Genomic DNA, 22008 nt, shown 5'->3' on the forward strand with positions numbered 1-22008 from the left:
ACATTAACAAAGTTTGTTTTTTTTGGTTTTTTTTAACCAGTCACTGGAAACATTATCAAGCATTTTATCAATATTTGTAATAGATGTTATTTTGTACTTTGAATCATTAAAGATGACAATTAAGATGTGCTCATTAATCAGCTTTTGAAAGATTACAGATTTGTCCACAACGCATAAATATATTAGTTAACAAATATTCCCCAAACTGTTTTTAAAAATATTTCAATATTTGAAGCATGGAGGTATTGATTAATTTGCCACTTTTTGTCGTGACCAATCATTTGTTTAAAACAACCGCTGAAGACAAACAGACAAATGTCCATCAAAACTACAGCAAAGTAAAGAAAATACACATGAAAATATCAAGAGTAGCACTTTCATTTCTTGGAAAAATCAGTTACCTACTTTAAATGAAAACGCAGTTTACATGATGATAGAACACCCAGTGTACACTGTTCCAAAAAATAGTAATGTCAAAGTATCTTACTGTATAGTTTACAGTTTTGTACTGTATTTCTAGAATATCATTAAATTTACATAAGTAGACAGTGATTTTACATGTCAAAGGTAAAATAACTTTTAAAAAATAAATGTAGAGGTAGGAATTGCAATTAATATAAATCTCAAAGTATTCACAACATTCCTGAACAGAAATAGGCCTCTGCACCTGGGGTGAGGGTGTGGCCATGAAAACAATGTGACATGCCATTGGACGTTGGGACACATAATAACATGACGCTAAGCATTGGCCAATGAATGTGAACTAACAACCACAAGGTTGCGGGTATGGCAGCATTGTAGGAAAAAATCCTAATATAAAAGTATTTTACTGTGTATTTTACAGTAATGTTCTGTTCTTCTAGAATATCATTAAAGTCACTTAAATAGACTGTGATTTCACATTTCAAATGTAAATTAACGTTAAATCACTGTAATGTAATAAAACATAATTGTCATGATTATTAAATCTATCTGTCTGTACATATGCATATTTAGATTGTTAAAATACATTCACAAATGTATCACGATTTCACAAATATCTGTCCGTTATTTGAAAGATTGAACTGTTGAATTCAAATGTAATGCTATGGAAAAGTATATAACATGATTCCTATAAGCTTGAGTTACATCACAGTATTATTATCATTGCTATTTAGGGCGATCGTGGCTCAAGAGTTGGCAGTTTGCCTTGTGATTAGAAAGTTGCCAGTTCGCGCCCCGGCTCGAACACTCTCAGTATTGTGTCCGTGGTCAAGACTCTTCACCTACTGGTGCTGGCCAGAGGGGCCGATGGTGCGATATGGCAGCCTTGCCTCTGTCCTAGGGCATGCAACCCATTATTATTTAAACCAACTGTTAACTGTATATTTCTGTACATTTACGTATTATGATTCATATTGCCACATTCATTGACCTTGTTTATAGGTAATTTCATTGTTTGATCACGTTAAAATGTTCCTAATTTAATGTCTAAACGCACTTGGAAAAGGCAGAACCCCATGTAAGATTAGCACAACAAACTCTATTTTCATTACTGAAATTAACTGTATTTTCATGAGAAAGTTATTTTCTGTTATTTTACGGTAGTATTTTGGCGCCCCAGCTGCCGGAATATTACCGTTTTTTTAAGATGTTTTTTTTTAACAGTGTAGGAACACTGTTCGTTCATAGGAAATCACTTTGGCTTCTGACATTGTGAGTACATGTTTTCAATAGCATTATTGTGAAAGTCACCAAAACAATGAGGGAAAATCAGGCTCTGTTCTTCTCTTCAATTGAAAAATGTTTACCGGTGGATGTGGTATTATGACATCAGAAATGCTGAACAAACAACTACACCCTTTAGTGGTGTTCTCAGGTTTTAGAGTACACCCAAAAGTCTCTGCAGTGAGATTTGAAGTTTCAGACTGTCAGCAAACAGAGCACATTAAAAGATGTTAAATTACTCTTTATGTGAAAGATATTTAAAATAAATAAATACAATATATTTGATAATAAATTACTGTGACAGGTGTGTTAGGGCATAAAAAAGAAAAACATTTTCAATTATAATGCTCTGAGTACTTTTTTTGATGGTCACTGGCTACTACACAGTCATGTTTGTCTTATGATATGTTTTATGGTTACAGTTCGCATGTGAAAATGAAAGATTCTGAACCTCAAATTACCCTGATGCATCAATAGTGTTACACGCAACAGTTAGAGCACGAAAAAGGCCAACTATAAAACTGCTGTATGAATGTGTGTGTGAACTGGTAAAAGAGTTGTAGTCAATATTGCCTCGAGGGCTTTGTTAAAGCAGAGAACAGCAATAAATTTATCAGTTCTTTTACCATTTGACATCTCTTTTAACTTGCCCAGTGGCACTGAACCACATAATATAATAAATTAAACTGAATCTCAGCAAATTGATTTTTAAGATCGCAAAAGGTTGATTCTGTTCATCAGGACATAACATTTTCAGTGGAAGAAACATTTTGTCAGTCATCCTTAATGATCAAGGAACTGACCTCACAGCCCATTGTTCATTCAGGAGGCTAGTTACTGTCATTGTGCAAATGTACTGTTTATAAGGTTGGGGAAACCTGCAGTCAGCTGGGACTGAAGAAGTAACTTGGATCAGTGACAAAACATTTCCCCCACTCCCACTTACTTACTTGAATGATTGAACATGCATCAAGTGATTTTTAAGATGTTCTGAGTAATGCTTTAAATATGAAGCTATATCATAACATCATAACATAAAAATAACTGAAATTGTTCAAACTCTGATTTTTGATCTGCAGTGAACGACGGTGTCAACACTTTCCCAGCTCACGGCTGTGCGTCTACAAGCCTGTGTGCAGCTGCCTCAAGCCTGGGTTCCCTACCTTTCATGCAGAATGTCAGTACCATAATAAGTGGACCAGTCTGTACTTTGCCCACAACAACTGCAGCACCAACCACAAAAACAGCTGCTCCAACCACAACCACAGCTACACCAACCACGACAACAGGTGCTCCACATGGTGGTGATATACATGCCCTAAAAATTATAACATTTTAAATATAGATTCATAGTCTGTTATATGCGTGACAGTTTTTAGAGTAGGCCTCCATGGTTTAATTATCCTTAATACATTAACCTTAAATTAACTCTAATTTAGTGTTTCCTATCCATTTTTTATTTATTTATACAGAGATACAGAGATTAACAGCATTTCATCAATCTTTGTAACAGTGTAAAAAAATAGAAGAGATGAAGACTTTAATAATGCCAGTATACTGGGGTATTCAAAAACCTGTAATGTTTCATTTTAACTTCAGTCCTTTCAATGTTTCGCTCCTGATTGCAGCTGGAGCCCTTCAGTGTCAAACATGCACAGATCAGACGTGTTCAAGCACAGTACCGATTACATGTTCTTCAGGGAAGATGTGTGTTACAGCTACTATTTTAGGTAATCTTCTCTTCATATTATGTGATACACTTCAGTAAATTGCAAATACTGTGAGGTTATATGTACTTTTCATCAACATTAATGAACCACACTGTGAATTTGCAGCTACCTCATCTGGAAATACAACAACAGAAATCTACAAGGCATGTGCATCTTCCTCCCTGTGTCCAGCTACGGGCTCTCAGACATTTTCAGTCGACCTGGGTGTTCAAAGTGCTCTTGCATCTGCCACGTGCTGCAACACAGATAACTGCAACTCACAAACTCTGGCTGGTAAGCACAAATCAATGTGTTTTATTAAAGACACAATAACAGAAAGAGATAAGAAACAATATTCTGATTAGAGATGGACCGATCCGATATTACGTATCGGTCCGATACTGACCTAAATTACTGGATCGGATATCGGAGAAAAATAAAAAATGTAATCCGATCCATTAAATATCACGAAAGCACCTCACAAAACTTGCAACACGCCGTAACTCACCTCAGAACGTTAGCAAGTCGGAGCAGTATGCATCACGTGATAGAGCGGCTGTGGCATGCGGGACCTGTCGGTGGTCTGGATAGCATTTGGAGCTTCGCTAGCAACCCGGCATTTCATCTCCGACAAAGTTATCCCCGAGAGAAGTACAGCAAGTGTGTAAGTCCATCTCTGAATGTTTGTAAAGCATTCCTGCGTTAAGCTTAACAAACGATATATGGAGCGACTGCCTCTTCTTGCTGCTACTTCAATCATGAAACTGCTTAACGATCAGCTGATCGGCTTTTCTGTCGGGAGTACATGTCTCTAGTTTGCTTTTGGCCCACTTTGCACCAGAAAGAGGAAACCAGCGGCTGAACAACAGCAGCACGTTTAAGCTTGATCAGCTGTTGTTAGAATTTATTTAATATTACTTTCTACTCGAGGATCTTTTTCTACGTAGCTGACGGCTGGTAACTGTGCAGGGGCGGATCTAGCAAAGTTTAGCCAGGGGGGCCGATAGGGCATTAACAGGGAAAAGGGGGCACAAAGACATACTTTTCTTTCTTATTCTCATTTAAAATGTCTAGCTTTTAATAAATAATTATCTGACAGCCAAAGTTTTAATTTGATGCAAAATGAATAGAAGTCCATTACTGTATATAGTAACTATTAAGTCTAATATATATATATATATATATATATATATATATATATATATATATATATATACCCTAGTAAGCTATAGTACTTTTTCCTTTGTGAAGGTACCATCTGTGCAGTCTGCAATTTTGTTGAAGAAAGATGTTGAATCTATTTAATATTTCTTGAAAAATAATTGATTTCTGTGCATTTTTTTTTCCACACTGCATCAAATTAAGGTTGATTACGTCGATTAAGCATCATGAGGTGGAGCGTGAGGGGTGGTTCCCTATTTTTTATTTATTTATTTTTGTTGTTGCTGGGAGTTGGAACCCTATTAGTTAGGTTGCTTAATATTTATGCTAAGTACTCTTTAAAATACCAGAATAGGGAGGATGGTGTAGGTTTAAGTTTATTAGATTGATCAGTATTGCTGAACTATGAAATATTTTTTTTGGATACAGGTTTAACAGAATAGCTTTAGTGTAGTTGTTGTTTTAAACTTGAGTATGAACTTATACAAAATGCAGCAAGATATTTAAAAAACAGTTTTGTTGATTAAAAAACACTATATCGGATTCATATCGGTATCGGCAGATATCCAAATTTATGATATCGGTATCGGTATCGGACATAAAAAAAGTGGTATCGTGCCATCTCTAATTCTGATATCTGCTGAAATGTTCTCTGTTGTGAATTGAAATTATGTTCTTTTCTGTTTCAGCTCCTACTCCTCAGTCAAGTAACGGCCAGCTATGTAACATTTGTTCCAACCCTTTGTGCAACACTCCAATACAATGTCAAGGAGTGGAGGACCAATGCTTTCAATCAACGAGTGAGTCTTCATCATTTTATTTCAAAAAAGATAATCTTAAAATTATTTTTTCTGCCTAAAATAACTTCAGCGAACATTCTTTTTATAAAAGGAATGTTGGTTGAATTTATTTTAACAGCCAATGGAAGAAATACTGATAAAAAGCATTTTATCAGATAAAAAGCATTTTATCAGTATTTCTAAAAAAGATTATTTTGAAGTTTAAATCTTTAAAGATGACTATCAACATTTGATCTTTAATCACTTTATTAAATTTTACAGATTTAACTGCAACACAGATATATTAGTTAGCAAATAATCCCCAAACTGTTTTAAAAAATATTGTAATATTTCTAGTATGGAAGTATGGATTAATCTGACAGTTATTGTCATGACTAATTATTTGTTTAACACAGCAGCTGAAGAACTAAATAAATGTCCATCAAAACAAGAGCCAAGGAAAGAAAATACACACGAAAATATCAAGAGTAGCACTTTGATTTCTTGTTGATGGAAAAATCAGTTAACTGCTCTTATCAATTATACGTTCTTTTACCATTTGACATGTCTTATCACTTGCCAAGTGGCATTTAACTACAAATAAAACTGAAACGGTATATCAGCAAACAGGTTTTTAAGATGTTTTGAGTAATGCTTTAAAAATAAAGCTATATCATGACATCATAACATAAAAATATCTGTAATTTTTCAAACTGTTTCACCTGCAGTGAACGACGGCACCAAGACTTTTCCAGCTTATGGCTGTGCATCTACAAACTTGTGTGCAGCTGCTTCAGGCCTACATTTTCTACCTTTCATGCAGAATGTTGGTACCATAACAAGTGGACCAACCTGTACTTCACCCACAACAACTGCAGCACCGACCACAGCAAGAACTGAGGCACCAACAACAACATCTGCTCCAAGCATGACAACAACGTCTCCAACCACAATAACAGCTGCTCCAACCACAATTACAACTGCTCAAATAACAAAAACAACTAATCCAACCACGACCGCAGCGGCATCAACCACAATCACAGCAGCACCAACCACAACAACTGTGTACCCAACAAAAACAACAACAGGTGATGCAACTACGACATTTAAGGCACCCAGTACAACCGCAGTGGCATCAACCACAACAACAATTGTGCCAACCACTATAACAACTACTCAAACAACAACAACAGCTGTTTCAACCACAACCGCAGTGGCACCAACCACAACTGCAACAGCACAAACCACAACAACTGTGTCACCAACAACAACAACAAGTGCTGCAACCACGACCGCAATGGCACCAACAACAACCACAGCAGCACTAACCACTACAACAGTTACTCCGACAACGAACACAGCTGCACTACTTACAACTATTACACCACCAAGCACAACTGCAACAGCACAAACCACAACGACATCTAAGACACCAGCAACAATGTTGGTCGCATCAACCACATCAAACGTTGCTCCAACCACAATAACAACTGCTCAAACAACAACAGCTGCTCCTACCACAACTGCAGTGGCACAAACCACAACAATTGTGTCACCAACAACAACAACAGGTCCTGCAACTACAACATCTAAGGCACCAAGTACAACTGCCGGGACATCAACCACAACGACAGGTGCTCCAACCACTATAACTACTGCTCAAACAACAACAACAGCTGCTTCAACCACAACCAAAACAACACCAACTACAACTGTTGTAGCACAAACCACAACAAGTGTGTCAACAGCGACGACAACAGTTCCTGCAACTACAACATCTAAGGCCCCAACTACAACCACAGCTGCATCAACCACAACAACACCTGCTCCAACTACAACCCCAGCACACACCACAACAACTGTGTCACCAACAACAACAACAGCTGATGCAACCACATCCACAGCGGCACCAACCACGACAGCAGCAGCTCCAACCACAACAACACTTACTCCGACAATGACAACAGCTGCACCACTTACAACTATTACAACACCAAGCACAACTGCAACAGCACAAACAACAACAACTGTGTCACCAACAACAACAGGTGCTGCAAGTACGACATCTAAGACACCAGCAACAACGTTGGTCGCATCAACCACATCAAACGTTGCTCCAACCACAATAACAACTGCTCAAACAACAACAGCTGCTCCTACCACAACTGCAGTGGCACAAACCACAACAACTGTGTCATCAACAACAACAGGTCCTGCAACTACAACATCTAAGGCACCAAGTACAACTGCCGTGACATCAACCACAACGACAGGTGCTCCAACCACTATAACAACTGCTCAAACAACGACAAAGGCTGTTTCAACCACAATCGCAGTGGCACCAACCACAACTGCAGCAGCACAAACCACAACAACTGTGTCACTAACAACGACAACAGGTGCTGCAACTACAACATCTAAGGCACAAACTACAACCGCAGTGGCACCAACCACAACTGCAGCAGCACAAACCACAACAACTGTGTCACCAACAACAACAACAGGTCCTGCAACCACGTCCTCAGCGGCACCAAACACAACAAAAGTTAGTCCGACAATGACAACAGCTGCACCACTTACAACTATTACAACACCAAGCACAACTACAACAGCACAAACCACAAAAACTGTGTCACCAACAACAACAGGTGCTGCAACTACGACATCTAAGGCACCAACTACAACTGCCGTAACATCAGCCACAATGACAGGTGCTCCAACCACTATAACAACTGCTCAAACAACAACAACAGCTGTTTCAACCACAACCGTAGTGGCACCAACCACAACTGCAGCAGCACAAACCACAACAACTGTGTCACCAACAACGACAACAAGTGCTGCAAGTACGACATCTAAGACACCAGCAACAACGTTGGTCGCATCAACCACATCAAACGTTGCTCCAACCACAATAACAACTGCTCAAACAACAACAGCTACTCCTACCACAACTGCAGTTGCACAAGCCACAACAACTGTGTCACCAACAACAACAGGTCCTGCAACTACAACATCTAAGGCACCAAGTACAACTGCCGTGACATCAACCACAACGACAGGTGCTCCAACCACTCAAACTACTGCTCAAACAACAACAACAGCTGTTCCAACCACAACCAAAACGACACAAACTACAACTGTTGTAGCACAAACCACAACAAGTGTGTCAACAGCGACGACAACAGTTGCTGCAACTACAACATCTAAGACACCAACTACAACCACAGCTGCATCAACCACAACAATAGTTGCTTCAACTACAACCCCAGCACACACCACAACAACTGTGTCACCACCAACAATAACAGGTGCTGCAACCATGACCACAGCAGCACAAACCACGACTGCAGCAGCACCAACCACTACAACAGTTACTCCAACAGCGACAACAGCTGCACCACTTACAACTATTACACCACCAAGTACAACTGCAACAGCACAAAACACAACAACTGTGACACCAACAACAACAGGTGCTGCAGCTACGACATCTAAGGCACCAACTACAACCGCAGTGGCATCAACCACAACAACAGCTGCGCCAACCACTGTAACAACTGCTCAAACAACAACAAAGGCTGTTGCAACCACAAACGCAGTGGAACCAACCACAACTGTAGCAGTACAAACCACAACAACTGTCTCACCAACAACGACAACAGGTGCTGCAACTATGACATCTAAGGCACCAACCACAACAACTGTGTCACCAACAACAAAAACAGGTGCTGCAACCACGACCACAGTGGCACCAACAACAACCACAGCAGCACTAACCACTACAACAGTTACTCCGACAATGACAACAGCTGCACTACTTACAACTATTACACCACCAAGCACAACTGCAACAGCACAAACCACAACAACTGTGTCATCAACAACGACAACAGGTGCTGCAACTATGACATCTAAGGCACCAACTACAACCGTGATGGCATCAATCACAACAGCAGCTGCTCCAACCACAACAACAACTGCTCCAACAACAACAGGTACTGCAACCACGACCGCAGCGGCACCAACCACGACCGCAGCAGCACCAACCACAACTGCAACAGGACAAACCACAACAACTGTGTCACCAGCAACAACGACAACAGGTGCTGCAAGTACGACATCTAAGGTACCAGCAACAACGTTGGTCGCATCAACCACATCAAACGTTGCTCCAACCACAATAACAACTGCTCAAACAACAACAGCTGCTCCTACCACAACTGCAGTGGCACAAACCACAACAACTGTGTCACCAACAACAACAGGTCCTGCAACTACAACATTTAAGGCACCAAGTACAACTGCCGTAACATCAGCCACAACAACAGGTGCTCCAACCACTATAACAACTGCTCAAACAACAACAACAGCTGCTCCTACCACAACCAAAACAACACCAACTACAACTGTTGTAGCACAAACCACAACAAGTGTGTCAACAGCGACGACAACAGTTGCTGCAACTACAACATCTAAGGCACCAACTACAACCACAGCTGCATCAACCACAACCATAGCTGCTTCAACTACAACGACAGCACACACCACAACAACTGTGTCACCTCCAACAACAACAGGTGCTGCAACCACGACTGCAGCGGCACCTACTACAACCGCAGCAGCACCAACCACAACAACAGTTACTCCAACAATGACAACACCTGCACTACTTACATCACCAAGCACAACTGCAACAGCACAAACCACAACTGTGTCACCAATAGCAACAACAGGTGTTACAACTCTGACATCTAAAGCACCAACTACAACGGCGGTGGCATCAACCACAACAACAGCTGCGCCAACCACTATAACAACTGCTCAACCAACAACAAAGGCTGTTTCAACCACAACCGCAGTGGAACCAGCCACAACTGCAGCAGCACAAACCACAACAACTGTGTCACCAACAACGAAAACAAGTGCTGCAACCACGACCACAGTGGCACCAACAACAACCACAGCAGCACTGACCACTACAACAGTTACTCCGACAACGACAACAGCTGCACTACTTACAACTATTACACCACCAAGCACAACTGCAACAACACAAACCACAACAACTGTGTCCCCAACAACAAATACAGGTGCTGCAACTATGACATCTAAGGCACCAACTACAACCGCGGTGGCATCAATCACAACAGTAGCTGCTCCAACAACAACAGGTACTGCAACCACGACCACAGCAGCACCAACCACGACCGCAGCAGCACCAACCACGACCGCAGCACCACCAACCACAACCGCAGCACCACCAACCACAACAACTGTGTCACCAACCACAACAACAGGTGCTGCAAGTACGATATCTAAGACACCAGCAACAACGTTGGTCCCATCAACCACATCAAACGTTGCTCCAACCACAATAACAACTGCTCAAACAACAACAGCTGCTCCTACTACAACTGCAGTGGCACAAACCACAACAACTGTGTCACTAACAACAACAGCAGGTCCTGCAACTACAACATCTAAGGCACCAAGTACAACTGCCGTAACATCAACCACAACAACAGGTGCTCCAACCACTATAACAACTGCTCAAACAACAACAACAGTTGCTTCAACCACAACCAAAACGACACCAACTACAACTGTTGTAGCACAAACCACAACAAGTGTGTCAACAGCGACGACAACAGTTGCTGTAACTACAACATCTAAGGCACCAACTACAACCACAGCTGCATCAACCACAACAATAGCTGCTTCAACTACAACCCCAGCACACACCACAACAACTGTGTCACCACCAACAATAACAGGTGCTGCAACCATGACCACAGCGGCACAAACCACGACTGCAGCAGCACCAACCACTACAACAGTTACTCCGACAGCGACAACAGCTGCACTACTTACAACTATTACACCACCAAGTACAACTGCAACAGCACAAAACACAACAACTGTCTCACCAACAACGACAACAGGTGCTGCAACAACAACAGGTACTGCAACCACGACCGCAGCAGCACCAACCACAACTGCAACAGGACAAACCACAACAACTGTGTCATCAGCAACAACGACAACTAAGGTACCAACTACAACCGCAGTGGCATCAACCACAACAACAGCTGCACCAACGACTATAACAACTGCTCAAACAACAACAAAGGCTGTTTCAACCACAACCGCAGTGGCACCAACCACAACTGCAACAGTACAAACCACAACAACTGTCTCACCAACAACGACAACAGGTGCTGCAACTATGACATCTAAGGCACCAACTACAACTGCAACAGCACCAACCACAACAACTGTGTCACCAACAACGAAAACAGGTGCTGCAACCACGACCACAGTGGCACCAACAACAACCACAGCAGCACTAACCACTACAACAGTTACTCCGACAACGACAACAGCTGCACTACTTACAATTATTACACCATCAAGCACAACTGCAACAGCACAAACCACAACAACTGTGTCATCAACAACGACAACAGGTGCTGCAACTATGACATCTAAGGCACCAACGACAACCGCGATGGCATCAATCACAACAGCAGCTGCTCCAACAACAACAACAACTGCTCCAACAACAACAGGTACTGCAACCACGACCGCAGCAGCACCAACCACAACTGCAACAGGACAAACCACAACAACTGTGTCATCAGCAACAACGACAACAGGTGCTGCAAGTACGACATCTAAGGTACCAGCAACAACGTTGGTCGCATCAACCACATCAAAAGTTGCTCCAACCACAATAACAACTGCTCAAACAACAACAACAGCTGCTCCTACCACAACCAAAACGACACCAACTACAACTGTTGTAGCACAAACCACAACAACTGTGTCAATAGCGACAACAACAGTTGCTGCAACTACAACATCTAAGGCACCAACTACAACCACAGCTGCATCAACCACAACACTATCTGCTCCGACTACAACGACAGCACACACCACAACAACTGTGTCACCACCGACAACAACAGGTCCTGCAACCACGACCACAGTGGCACCAACCAAAACAACAGTTACTCCAACAATGACAACAGCTGCACCACTTACAACTATTACATCACCAAGCACAACTACAACAGCACAAACCACAACAAATGTGTCACCAACAACAACAACAGGTCCTGAAACTACGACATCTAAAGCACCAGCTACAACGGCGGTGGCATCAACTACAACGGCGGTGGCATCAATCACAACAGCAGCTGCTCCAACCACAACAACAACTGCTCCAACAACAACAGGTACTGCAACCACGACTGCAGCAGCACCAACCACGACCGCAGCAGCACCAAGCACAACAAAAGTTAGTCCGACGATGACAACAGCTGCACTACTTACAACTATTACACCACCAAGCACAACTGCAACAGCACAAACCACAACAACTGTGCCATCAACAACGACAACAGGTGCTGCAACTACAACATCTAAAGCACCAACTACAACGGCGGTGGCATCAACCACAACAACAGCTGCGCCAACCACTATAACAACTGCTCAAACAACAACAAAGACTGTTTCAACCACAACCGCAGTGGAACCAGCCACAACTGCAACAGCACAAACCACAACAAATGTGTCACCAACAACGAAAACAGGTGCTGCAACCACGACCGCAGTGGCACCAACAACAACCACAGCAGCACTGACCACTACAACAGTTACTCCGACAACGACAACAGCTGCACTACTTACAACTATTACACTACCAAGCACAATTGCAACAGCACAAACCACAACAACTGTGTCCCCAACAACAAATACAGGTGCTGCAACTACGACATCTAAGGCACCAACTACAACCGCGGTGGCATCAATCACAACAGCAGCTGCTCCAACAACAACAGGTACTGCAACCACGACCGCAGCAGCACCAACCACGACCGCAGCACCACCAACCACAACAACTGTGTTACCAACCACAACAACAGGTGCTGCAAGTACGACATCTAAGACACCAGCAACAACGTTGGTCGCATCAACCACATCAAACGTTGCTCCAACCACAATAACAACTGCTCAAACAACAACAGCTGCTCCTACCACAACTGCAGTGGCACAAACCACAACAACTGTGTCACCAACAACAACAGGTCCTGCAACTACAACATTTAAGGCACCAAGTACAACTGCCGTAACATCAACCACAACAACAGGTGCTCCAACCACTATAACAACTGCTCAAACAACAACAACAGCTGCTCCTACCACAACCAAAACAACACCAACTACAAATGTTGTAGCACAAACCACAACAAGTGTGTCAACAGCTACAACAACAGTTGCTGCAACTACAACATCTAAGGCACCAACTACAACCACAGCTGCATCAACCACAACAATAGCTGCTTCAACTACAACGACAGCACACACCACAACAACTGTGTCACCTTCAACAACAACAGGTGCTGCAACCACGACCGCAGCGGCACCTACTACAACCGCAGCAGCACCAACCACAACAACAGTTACTCCAACAATGACAACAGCTGCACTACTTACATCACCAAGCACAACTGCAACAGCACAAACCACAACTGTGTCACCAATAGCAACAACAGGTGTTACAACTCTGACATCTAAGTCTCCCGCTACAACCACAGTGGGATCAATCACATCAACTGTTGCTCCAAACCCAATAACAAAATCTCCAACCACAACAACAGCTTCAATCCCAACCACTATGTCTTCAACAACAAAATCCACAACGACAACAAGTAGCGCATCTTCTGCCAATTTGAATGTTTTCCCTTTTGTACTGGGACTCTTTGTCTTCACCCTCTATTATTAAATTGGAAAATCACAGATGGAAATTGCATAATAACCCATAAAACTGTGAAGGCACATTTTTAATGTCAATGTTTGCTTCTTCTCTTCTTGTTTAGGTGGGATTTAAATTTCATAAAATTCAGATGTGATTAAAACAGCTTGGGTAATAGATAACTATTTAACACACAATTGCCCTTTTCCCAGTGACTTATAAAGTGTAATATATATTTACTTCGAAACGTATTTATCTATTCATTAAACTCATCATCCAAATGTCTTGAATAAATGTAATAGTGTGCAATAATATAAATAGAAATATACATGCATATACCCATAACTAGTTGTATGGGGATTTTTGTTATACATATATATCGTCAGTTTTATGTTACAACAATTATTCAATTATCCACTGAATGCATCATTCATTCAAATGAATTACCCATTCAGTGACAGCATTTTTAACACTAGTTCAGTAATTACACCAAAAAAGCCAAAGGATAACAACTGTGACCATGATAAAGTGTTCAACAGACATTACGGTGGGAACTTCTTTTTTTTTTTTTGCATTGGAGATATCCCATTGATGGGAAGTATGGTGGACAAAAAATGAGCTATGACAATATGTTTGTTTTGTAAAATGTTATGATTACTCTCATATGTCAATTATTCGCTTGATTATTCTCTGTCATATTGATTATTACACGAGGCTGCACTTTTAGCATATCTAAAATTACAGAGCAAATTACCAAATTATCCATATCTTATTTAAGAAGAGATACTCTGATCTCCCCAGAATGTAGACTTGTACTCTCTTCACACTTTATAAGACCAAATAATGCAATCAATTGTTTTTCTACACTACACTACTTTGCACTACCTTGGAAATATTATAATACGTTTCTTCAATAAAATGTTTTATAATAATCAACAGATTTTTTTGTTAAGAAATGTCAGGTCTTTTTTGGGCTTTTCTATTTTTCTAATAGAAATACAAATTTGGATAATTGAAAAGGGACGTGGATCTTTTGAAGTATTTGTTCTTTTCAAACTAATACATCTCTATTTCTATTACTCAGATTTCAATAATAATAATAATAATAATAATAATAATAATGAAGTTCTTTGGTCTTTAGTGGTTCTAAAAAGCCTAAAGGGCTTTGAGTGGTTCATAAGACCAGAGAGCATTATTGAAACTTTTTTGATACAAAAGTTTCATTAATGCTCGTACATTACATAGTAGTACACAATATATCATGTCATAAGAACCAAAATGAATGAATGTAATGGAAGTAATAACTGATATGAATTTTGTTTTGTGACCAAGCAGAAAAGTCATCCAACATCCCTGATAATAATTATGAAATCAAATTAGAGAATATTCATTCAGCTTTTTTTTCTCATAAAAAATTTTAATGGCTTTCCCTTTTTTTTAAATCAAGTACAGAGCCAAAAAGTAGATTCAGGTGTAGATCGGCAGCTGAGTTGGAATGACGCAGACAGCTAGCTTCGACATAGGAAAGGTATTTTGCAGCAGAGATGGAAATTCTTTAGAGCAGTCGGCAAAGGAGATGGAGCTCTTCTGGAGGTGGAGAAGGAAAATTCATTTCAAGCTCTGACAAAGTGTCTGGTGCCCCATAGCCCTCTACTCTCCTGTCAGCTGATTTGGGGCACCTGCTTGGTTGGTTAACCTGAGCAACCTGCCCCCTACCGATCACTCTCAACAAAACTTAGTATCCAGCTCAGCCACCTTCATCTGTCTTTTAATCAGTGCCACTGTCACCAAACCAAACATCATAGCAGGTCTCACTACCGTCTTGCAAACCCTCCCTGTATTTGTCACAGCGGGACTGAACGGACTCACACGCAGGCTCTAGGTCTTAAAAGCACAAGAGTCTTTATTACGATACACCAAGTGATTATTTACAAAGGTGAGGGGAAAGCCGGGCTCGGGGGTCCACACACGAATGGGAAAGATGCCAAAAGTCACACACACACTCCGTCCACTCCTCACGCTCCTCTTCACACTCCAATCACTTAGGTAACACAGGGGTTGGTCCAGGGAATCTGTACACAGAGACACGAAGGGATTATAAGGCAAATCACTGTGAAAACACTCTAGAAGTAACTGGGCTGGGGTTACACTGACGAGGGTCGGCAACGGTCCAACGACGAGAAACACAGAGCTGCCATCTTATAAAGGAGCTGGAACACTCGTGATGAGCCACAAGTGTTTGATTGCGACCAGGTGCGTGGGCAAAAGGCAGGAGCCCACAGGTGAGCTCCGCCCAGGCAGAGGGAGGAGGGAAAGAAGGGAAGGGAGAGAGCAGGAACAAAAAAAGAATATAAAACCATATGTAGCCATACTGAGCAGACCGGGTAGGCACAGGGACCCTGACAGTATTCTATTAATGAACCCAATTCCCCAGATCCCAGACAGATCCCACCCCTGTAACGTAAGGGTGATTACTCAAACAGACACACACATACCATGAAAGACAGAGAGAAATAGAAAGGCCCAGAATAAAGAGAGACAAAGAGAACTGACACAGATGCACAGGAGGACTGGAGGAACATGAATATTAAATATTATTCCAGAATCTTGATTTCATCTCACTAAATTCCATGATGGACACAATTAATTGTCCTTTCTAAGGATTTTACCAAAAGGTTGATTCTGTTCATCTGAAGTTAGCGTTTTCAATGGGATAAACATTTCATCACTCATCCAAGTGACTTCTTCAGTCTAACCTGACTGCAGCTTTCCCCAATCTTATAAACAATACATTTGCACAATAACTGAAACCAGCCCACTGAATAAACAATGGGCTGTGAGGTCTTGATGCATGCTCAATCATCCAGGTAAGTAAATCACAAAAAGTTGATTCTGCTCATCTGGATGTAGTGTTTTCAGTGGGAGAAACATTTTGTCACTCATTGGGGGTGATCGTGGCTCAAGAGTTGGGCGTTCGTCTTGTAATCGGAAGGTTGCCGGTTCGAGCCCCGGCTCCGGCAGTCTCGGTCGTTGTGTCCTTGGGCAAGACACTTCACCCGTAGCCTACTGGTGGTGGTCAGAGGGTGGCGCCAGTGTCCGGCAGCCTCACCTCTGTCAATGCGCCCCAGAGTGGCTGTGGCTGCAATGTAGCTTGCCATCACCAGTGTGTGAATGTGTGTGTGGATGATTGTGTATAGTGTAAAGCACTTTGGGGTCCTTAGGACCAAGTAAAGCGCTATACAAATACAGACCATTTACCATCCAAGTGACTTCTTCAGGCTACGTCCACACTAATGCGTTTTCGTTTGAAAATGCATTGTTTTCGCTCCTTTTTGGCCTCCCGTCCACACTGAGACGACGTTTTCGCTCATGGAAAATGCAGCATTTTGAAAACGCATACATTTGAAAACGGTGCTTTCGCGTCGCAGTGACAGTGAAAACTGAGTCTTTCTAAAACAATGACGCATGTTAGTCATATGATGCAGACATGTGACCAATTAACTAAGATACCAGAGGGCATTATACAGCAGTTTTTTCATTGCTCTCAATTTTGACAGCCCTATTAAAGATTAATATCAGTCTGTACATGCTCCAGATAGCTTTTCTTCAAATTCTTTAACTCTCACTCGCTTTTTCAACTTTGTACTTTTGTGTTACTCGCAGCAACAACTCCACCTCATTGTTAGTCCATTTAAAAAACTCGGTGCTTTCCTCAACATTTTTCAGCGACATTTCAAAGAGCCGGAAAGTAAATAAGAAGCAGTCAGAAATGAGGCAGGTCGAATCTTCTTGCATTTCACGCATGCGCAATACTGGAACGTAAGCATTTTCGGCTGTTTCAATGTGGACGCGCAACTCTGTGAAAATGACTTAAAACACTAGTGATAGGTTTGTAGCTTAAACCTATTCGCTGAAACGTTGAAGACGATTTAATTACACAGCAAAGCAAGACACAAGTAGGCAAACTTCTTGGTGTTACTCATGCATGAGGGAGGCCTGCCTGGAGCCAAGTGTCGTTCCACCCACTTGACCTCCGTCAGACTCTCGTCCGCTCCCCAGTAACATTGCTCTTTTATTGAGGTTACATGAATATACATAGGTTCATTAACAAATGATGTCTACATACGCACAAAGACTACCTTGCCTGTGCATTGTGTGTGTGTGTGTGTGTGTGTGTGTGTGTGTGTGTGTGTGTGTGTGTGTGTGTGTGTGTGTGTGGGGTCAGAGTGTGACCCCATGAAGACTCCCCAAAGCTGGTGCCAGGAGTCAGTCCATCTAAACAAAAGGCTCTTACACTCAAACAGATATACGTGTGTTTGCTATACCATATATCAACAAGAGAAGATACGACCTCTCCTAGGAGGTGTGTGATCTATGCCAGAACAGTCTATAGAGCAGTGAAAGCACCCCCCTCTTCATGCTACACAGAGTTGTTACAGACCTCCTAGGATGAGACATTCTTTCAATCTACAACTGATTATCTACTTCTAAGCATATGTGAGTAAATATTTCTAAGCATAAATGACAATGAACAATACAAATCTAACAGCTAGTGTGGACGCGGAGCGTTTTCCAATGAAAACGCCGTTTTCAAATCTATCCGGGCTAGTGTGGATGTACCCTCAGTCTCAGATGACTGCCGGTTTCCCCAACCTTAGTTCATTTGCATACTGACTGAAACTAGGAAACTAGGACCACTGAATGAACAACGGGCTGGGAGGTCAGTTCCTTGATCATTAGTATGCAAATTATCATGACTATTGATCAACATCCACTGATCAGAGCTCATTGATCAGCAACCACTGATCAATGGCCATGAGTACCATTCACATAGAGTTGGGGAATGGCTGCAATCACAGCAATATAAGATGGTGAAAGATGTATCCTTAGGCCCCTTCCTCGATTCAAAGATGGTCTTTCCCGTTTCACGAAAATGGCCTCCTTGTCTCCCCGCTCAGACCAGCCGTCAGAACAGTTGAAACATATTTTTTCTAAACACAGCATCTCTGTGGCTTTTAAACCCCAAAACACACTGCGCCGAAAATTGGTCCACCCCAAGGATCGGGTCCCCCAACATAAACAGAGTACTATAGCGTACGCTGTTAAGTGTCAGGAGGATTGCCAGGATTTATACATCGGGAAAACCAAACAACCTCTGGTGAAGGGGATGGCACAACATTGAAGAGCTACCTCGTGAGCTTAGGACTCAGAAGTCTATTCACACCTACAGGCCAGTGGACACTCTTTCAATGATGAGGATGTACACATCCTGGACAGAGAAGCATGCTGGTTTGAGCGGGCAGTCAAGGAGGCCAGACCATCTGGTGCAACACTCCATCACTCTCCTTCTTGGTTCTGTGTGCTTTCACTGTTGAACAAATCCCCCAAAGAAACACCAGCAAAGAGATGTGTGTGCTACTCAAACTGTGGAGACACATTAAAGTTTTAGCAATTTTCCAGTTGTTAAGGTAATGATGGACAGTTATTTCTCTTTACTTAGCTTACTGGTTCTTGCCATAATATGAATTCTAACAGTTGTCAAATAGGGCTGTCAGCTGTGTACCAACCTGACTTTTGCACAACCCAACTGATGGTCCCAACCCCATTAGTGCCTCTGTCAGTGCGCCCCAGGGCAGCTGTGGCTACAATGTAGCTTGCCATCGCCAGTGTGTGAATGTGTGTGTGAATGGGTGAATGACTGAATGTAGTGTGAAGCGCTTTGGGGTCCTTACGGACTAGAAAAGCGCTATACAAATGCAGGCCATTTACCATTTACCATTAAGAAGGCAAGAAATTCAACAAATGGACCCTGACAAGGAACACCTGTGAAGTGAAAACCATTTCAGGTGACTATGCCATGATGCTCACTGAGAAAAGGCCAAAGGTTTACAGTGCTGTCAATCAAACAAAGGGTGGCTACTTTGAGGAATCTAAAATATAAGACATATTTAGAGTTATTTATCCATTTCTTCTTTGCTACACAATTGCATCTATCTTGAGTCAAATATTTGATGTCTTCAGTATTTATCTACAATGTAGAAAGTAGCAAAAATACAGGAAAAGCATTACGTTTGAATGCAATAATAAATCTGGTACTTACACACTTCAACAAAATGAAAAAAGGAACAACCATAGTAATAAAGGACTCATCAGGGAAGCGTTTCCATAAACGGTATAAATAATGTTTTCAGAAAGTTTTATGTGAGCTGATACAAATCTGACCATGTCCCAAATACAGAAGATATTCACAAATTCATCAGTAGTATAGATCCACCTCATTTACTGCAAGAACAAACTAGGATGTTTGATAAGCCGATATCTCCAGAAGATCTATTTTGCGCTCTTTATCAAATCTCAAATAACAGAGCACCTGGGCCAGATGGCCTCCCTGCTGAGTTCTACAAACATTTATAAACAACTATTTCCCCCTTATTTATAAGAAAGGTCGAAGAATTTATGACTAGCTCCAGATTTCCTCCTCTTGTGAATACTCCAATGATCACCCTACTATTAAAACAAAATACAGATCCCACTAACAGCTAATTACAGACTGCTTTCTCTCATAAATACAGACAATAAAATTATAAGCAACATGCTGCATCCCACCTATGTCAGCAGTCATCCACCCTGACCAGGTTTTCTTAAAGGCAGACATACAGCTATCAACATTCGTGAATTATTCAACTTAATGAAGCTTTCGCAATGTCAAAAAAGTAAAACTATAATCATATCACTTAATGCAGAAAAAGCAAGGTATTTTTGTTTGCACTACTCATGTATCTTTCACAAAATATATGAATACATTTGCTATATTTTGTAACTTTCCACCTAATTTTATTATTATATCTAAATATATATTCTCATAACACTAACTGTTATTTTTAATCATAAACTAGCAAAAACGTTTAGTTAATACAAGTATTACAAATACTATCTTCTTATGGCAATAATAGTGTAGGACCAATGACCCACTAAGAACAAGCAATGTAGGTATATGATTTTTGTAAGCGACCTGCTGGATGTTTTTTTGCTTGGAAAAGTCCGCTCTCCATCCGCTCTCCTTGCATAAGCGATGAATAGAGAACTGTAAGTGCCTACATCAATAAGGCATGTACAAATATTTTATAAAAAATCTAAATCGTATATATTTGTACATTTGGCAGGTCAACTGAGCCTTAAATGGATGTAAGATTAGAATGGTGTGGTACAATAACATTTTACAGCAGCACATGTTCTCTATTTGCTTGCAAGTAAACCTAAATTAATATTAACACAAGGGATCTTATTTCAATTTATATTAATTACTCTAATTAACCATTATGATTGTTATTATTATTAAATAATTAATAAAACTCAGAAAGTTGAGTGACTTTGTCTTCAAAAAGAAAAAAAAAGCCCATTTCATTTTTATTTATTGAATTATTTATTGTCATTCATCCATGTCAGTCATGTGAGGTAAGCACTGATGATGAGTACACCAATAAGTTTGTCTTTTATTTGTTGTGCTGAAAGAGCCTGTTTTTTAAATGTAAGGAGGAAAAAGTCAAGTTAGTGTTAAAATGTTGAAAAAAGTACCTGTGCAATCTTTGGAATACAGATAGTGGTTGAAATGACTAAATTATATTTGGTGTATCTAACTTTTTTCCAAATTAGCTCATATAAAATAAGAAAGAACCTTACACTATACAAATTTAGCACAATTTACAGACAATTATATTGTGTATTTCTACTGTGCTGAGAGATTTCCTTCAAATAAAAAGTATAAAGGGCAGTAAAAAGTTATTCATGTAAAACCTGAAAGATCAACACCGGAATGTACCTGAAAATAAATGTCCGTTTTCTTTCTTCAGTTTCATGACATACAATACATTGTGTATTTTGGTTTAATAGC

General features: G+C 41.0%; 1 protein-coding gene across 1 annotated transcript; it reads left to right on the forward strand.

The window, feature by feature from the left end:
• The first annotated feature begins 7844 nt into the window (after window positions 1-7844).
• On the forward strand, window positions 7845-14077 carry LOC146689097 (uncharacterized). Its single transcript, XM_085437566.1, has 6 exons — window positions 7845-11574; window positions 12228-12474; window positions 12790-13122; window positions 13204-13296; window positions 13681-13917; window positions 13960-14077. The coding sequence occupies exons 1-6, from the start codon at window positions 7914-7916 to the stop codon at window positions 14075-14077; spliced, it is 4689 nt and encodes a 1562-aa protein (XP_085293692.1). The 5' UTR covers window positions 7845-7913.
• The last annotated feature ends 7931 nt before the right edge of the window (window positions 14078-22008 follow it).

Source organism: Copadichromis virginalis, linkage group LG17 (genome assembly GCF_057382275.1).
Source record: "Copadichromis virginalis isolate Kocher_CV1m ecotype Utaka linkage group LG17, C_Virginalis_male_GT1.1, whole genome shotgun sequence".
Taxonomy (NCBI): domain Eukaryota; kingdom Metazoa; phylum Chordata; class Actinopteri; order Cichliformes; family Cichlidae; genus Copadichromis; species Copadichromis virginalis.

Bases quoted from the DNA above. Each gene is read 5' to 3' on its own strand.
- LOC146689097 (XM_085437566.1), top strand. From the start codon at position 7,914: ATGACAACAGCTGCACCACTTACAACTATTACAACACCAAGCACAACT. The intron at 12,475-12,789 runs GTCCTGAAACTA...CAACATCTAAAG, and splicing joins GTCACCAACAACAACAACAG to CACCAACTACAACGGCGGTG. The intron at 13,123-13,203 runs GTGCTGCAACTA...CAACAACAACAG, and splicing joins GTCCCCAACAACAAATACAG to GTACTGCAACCACGACCGCA.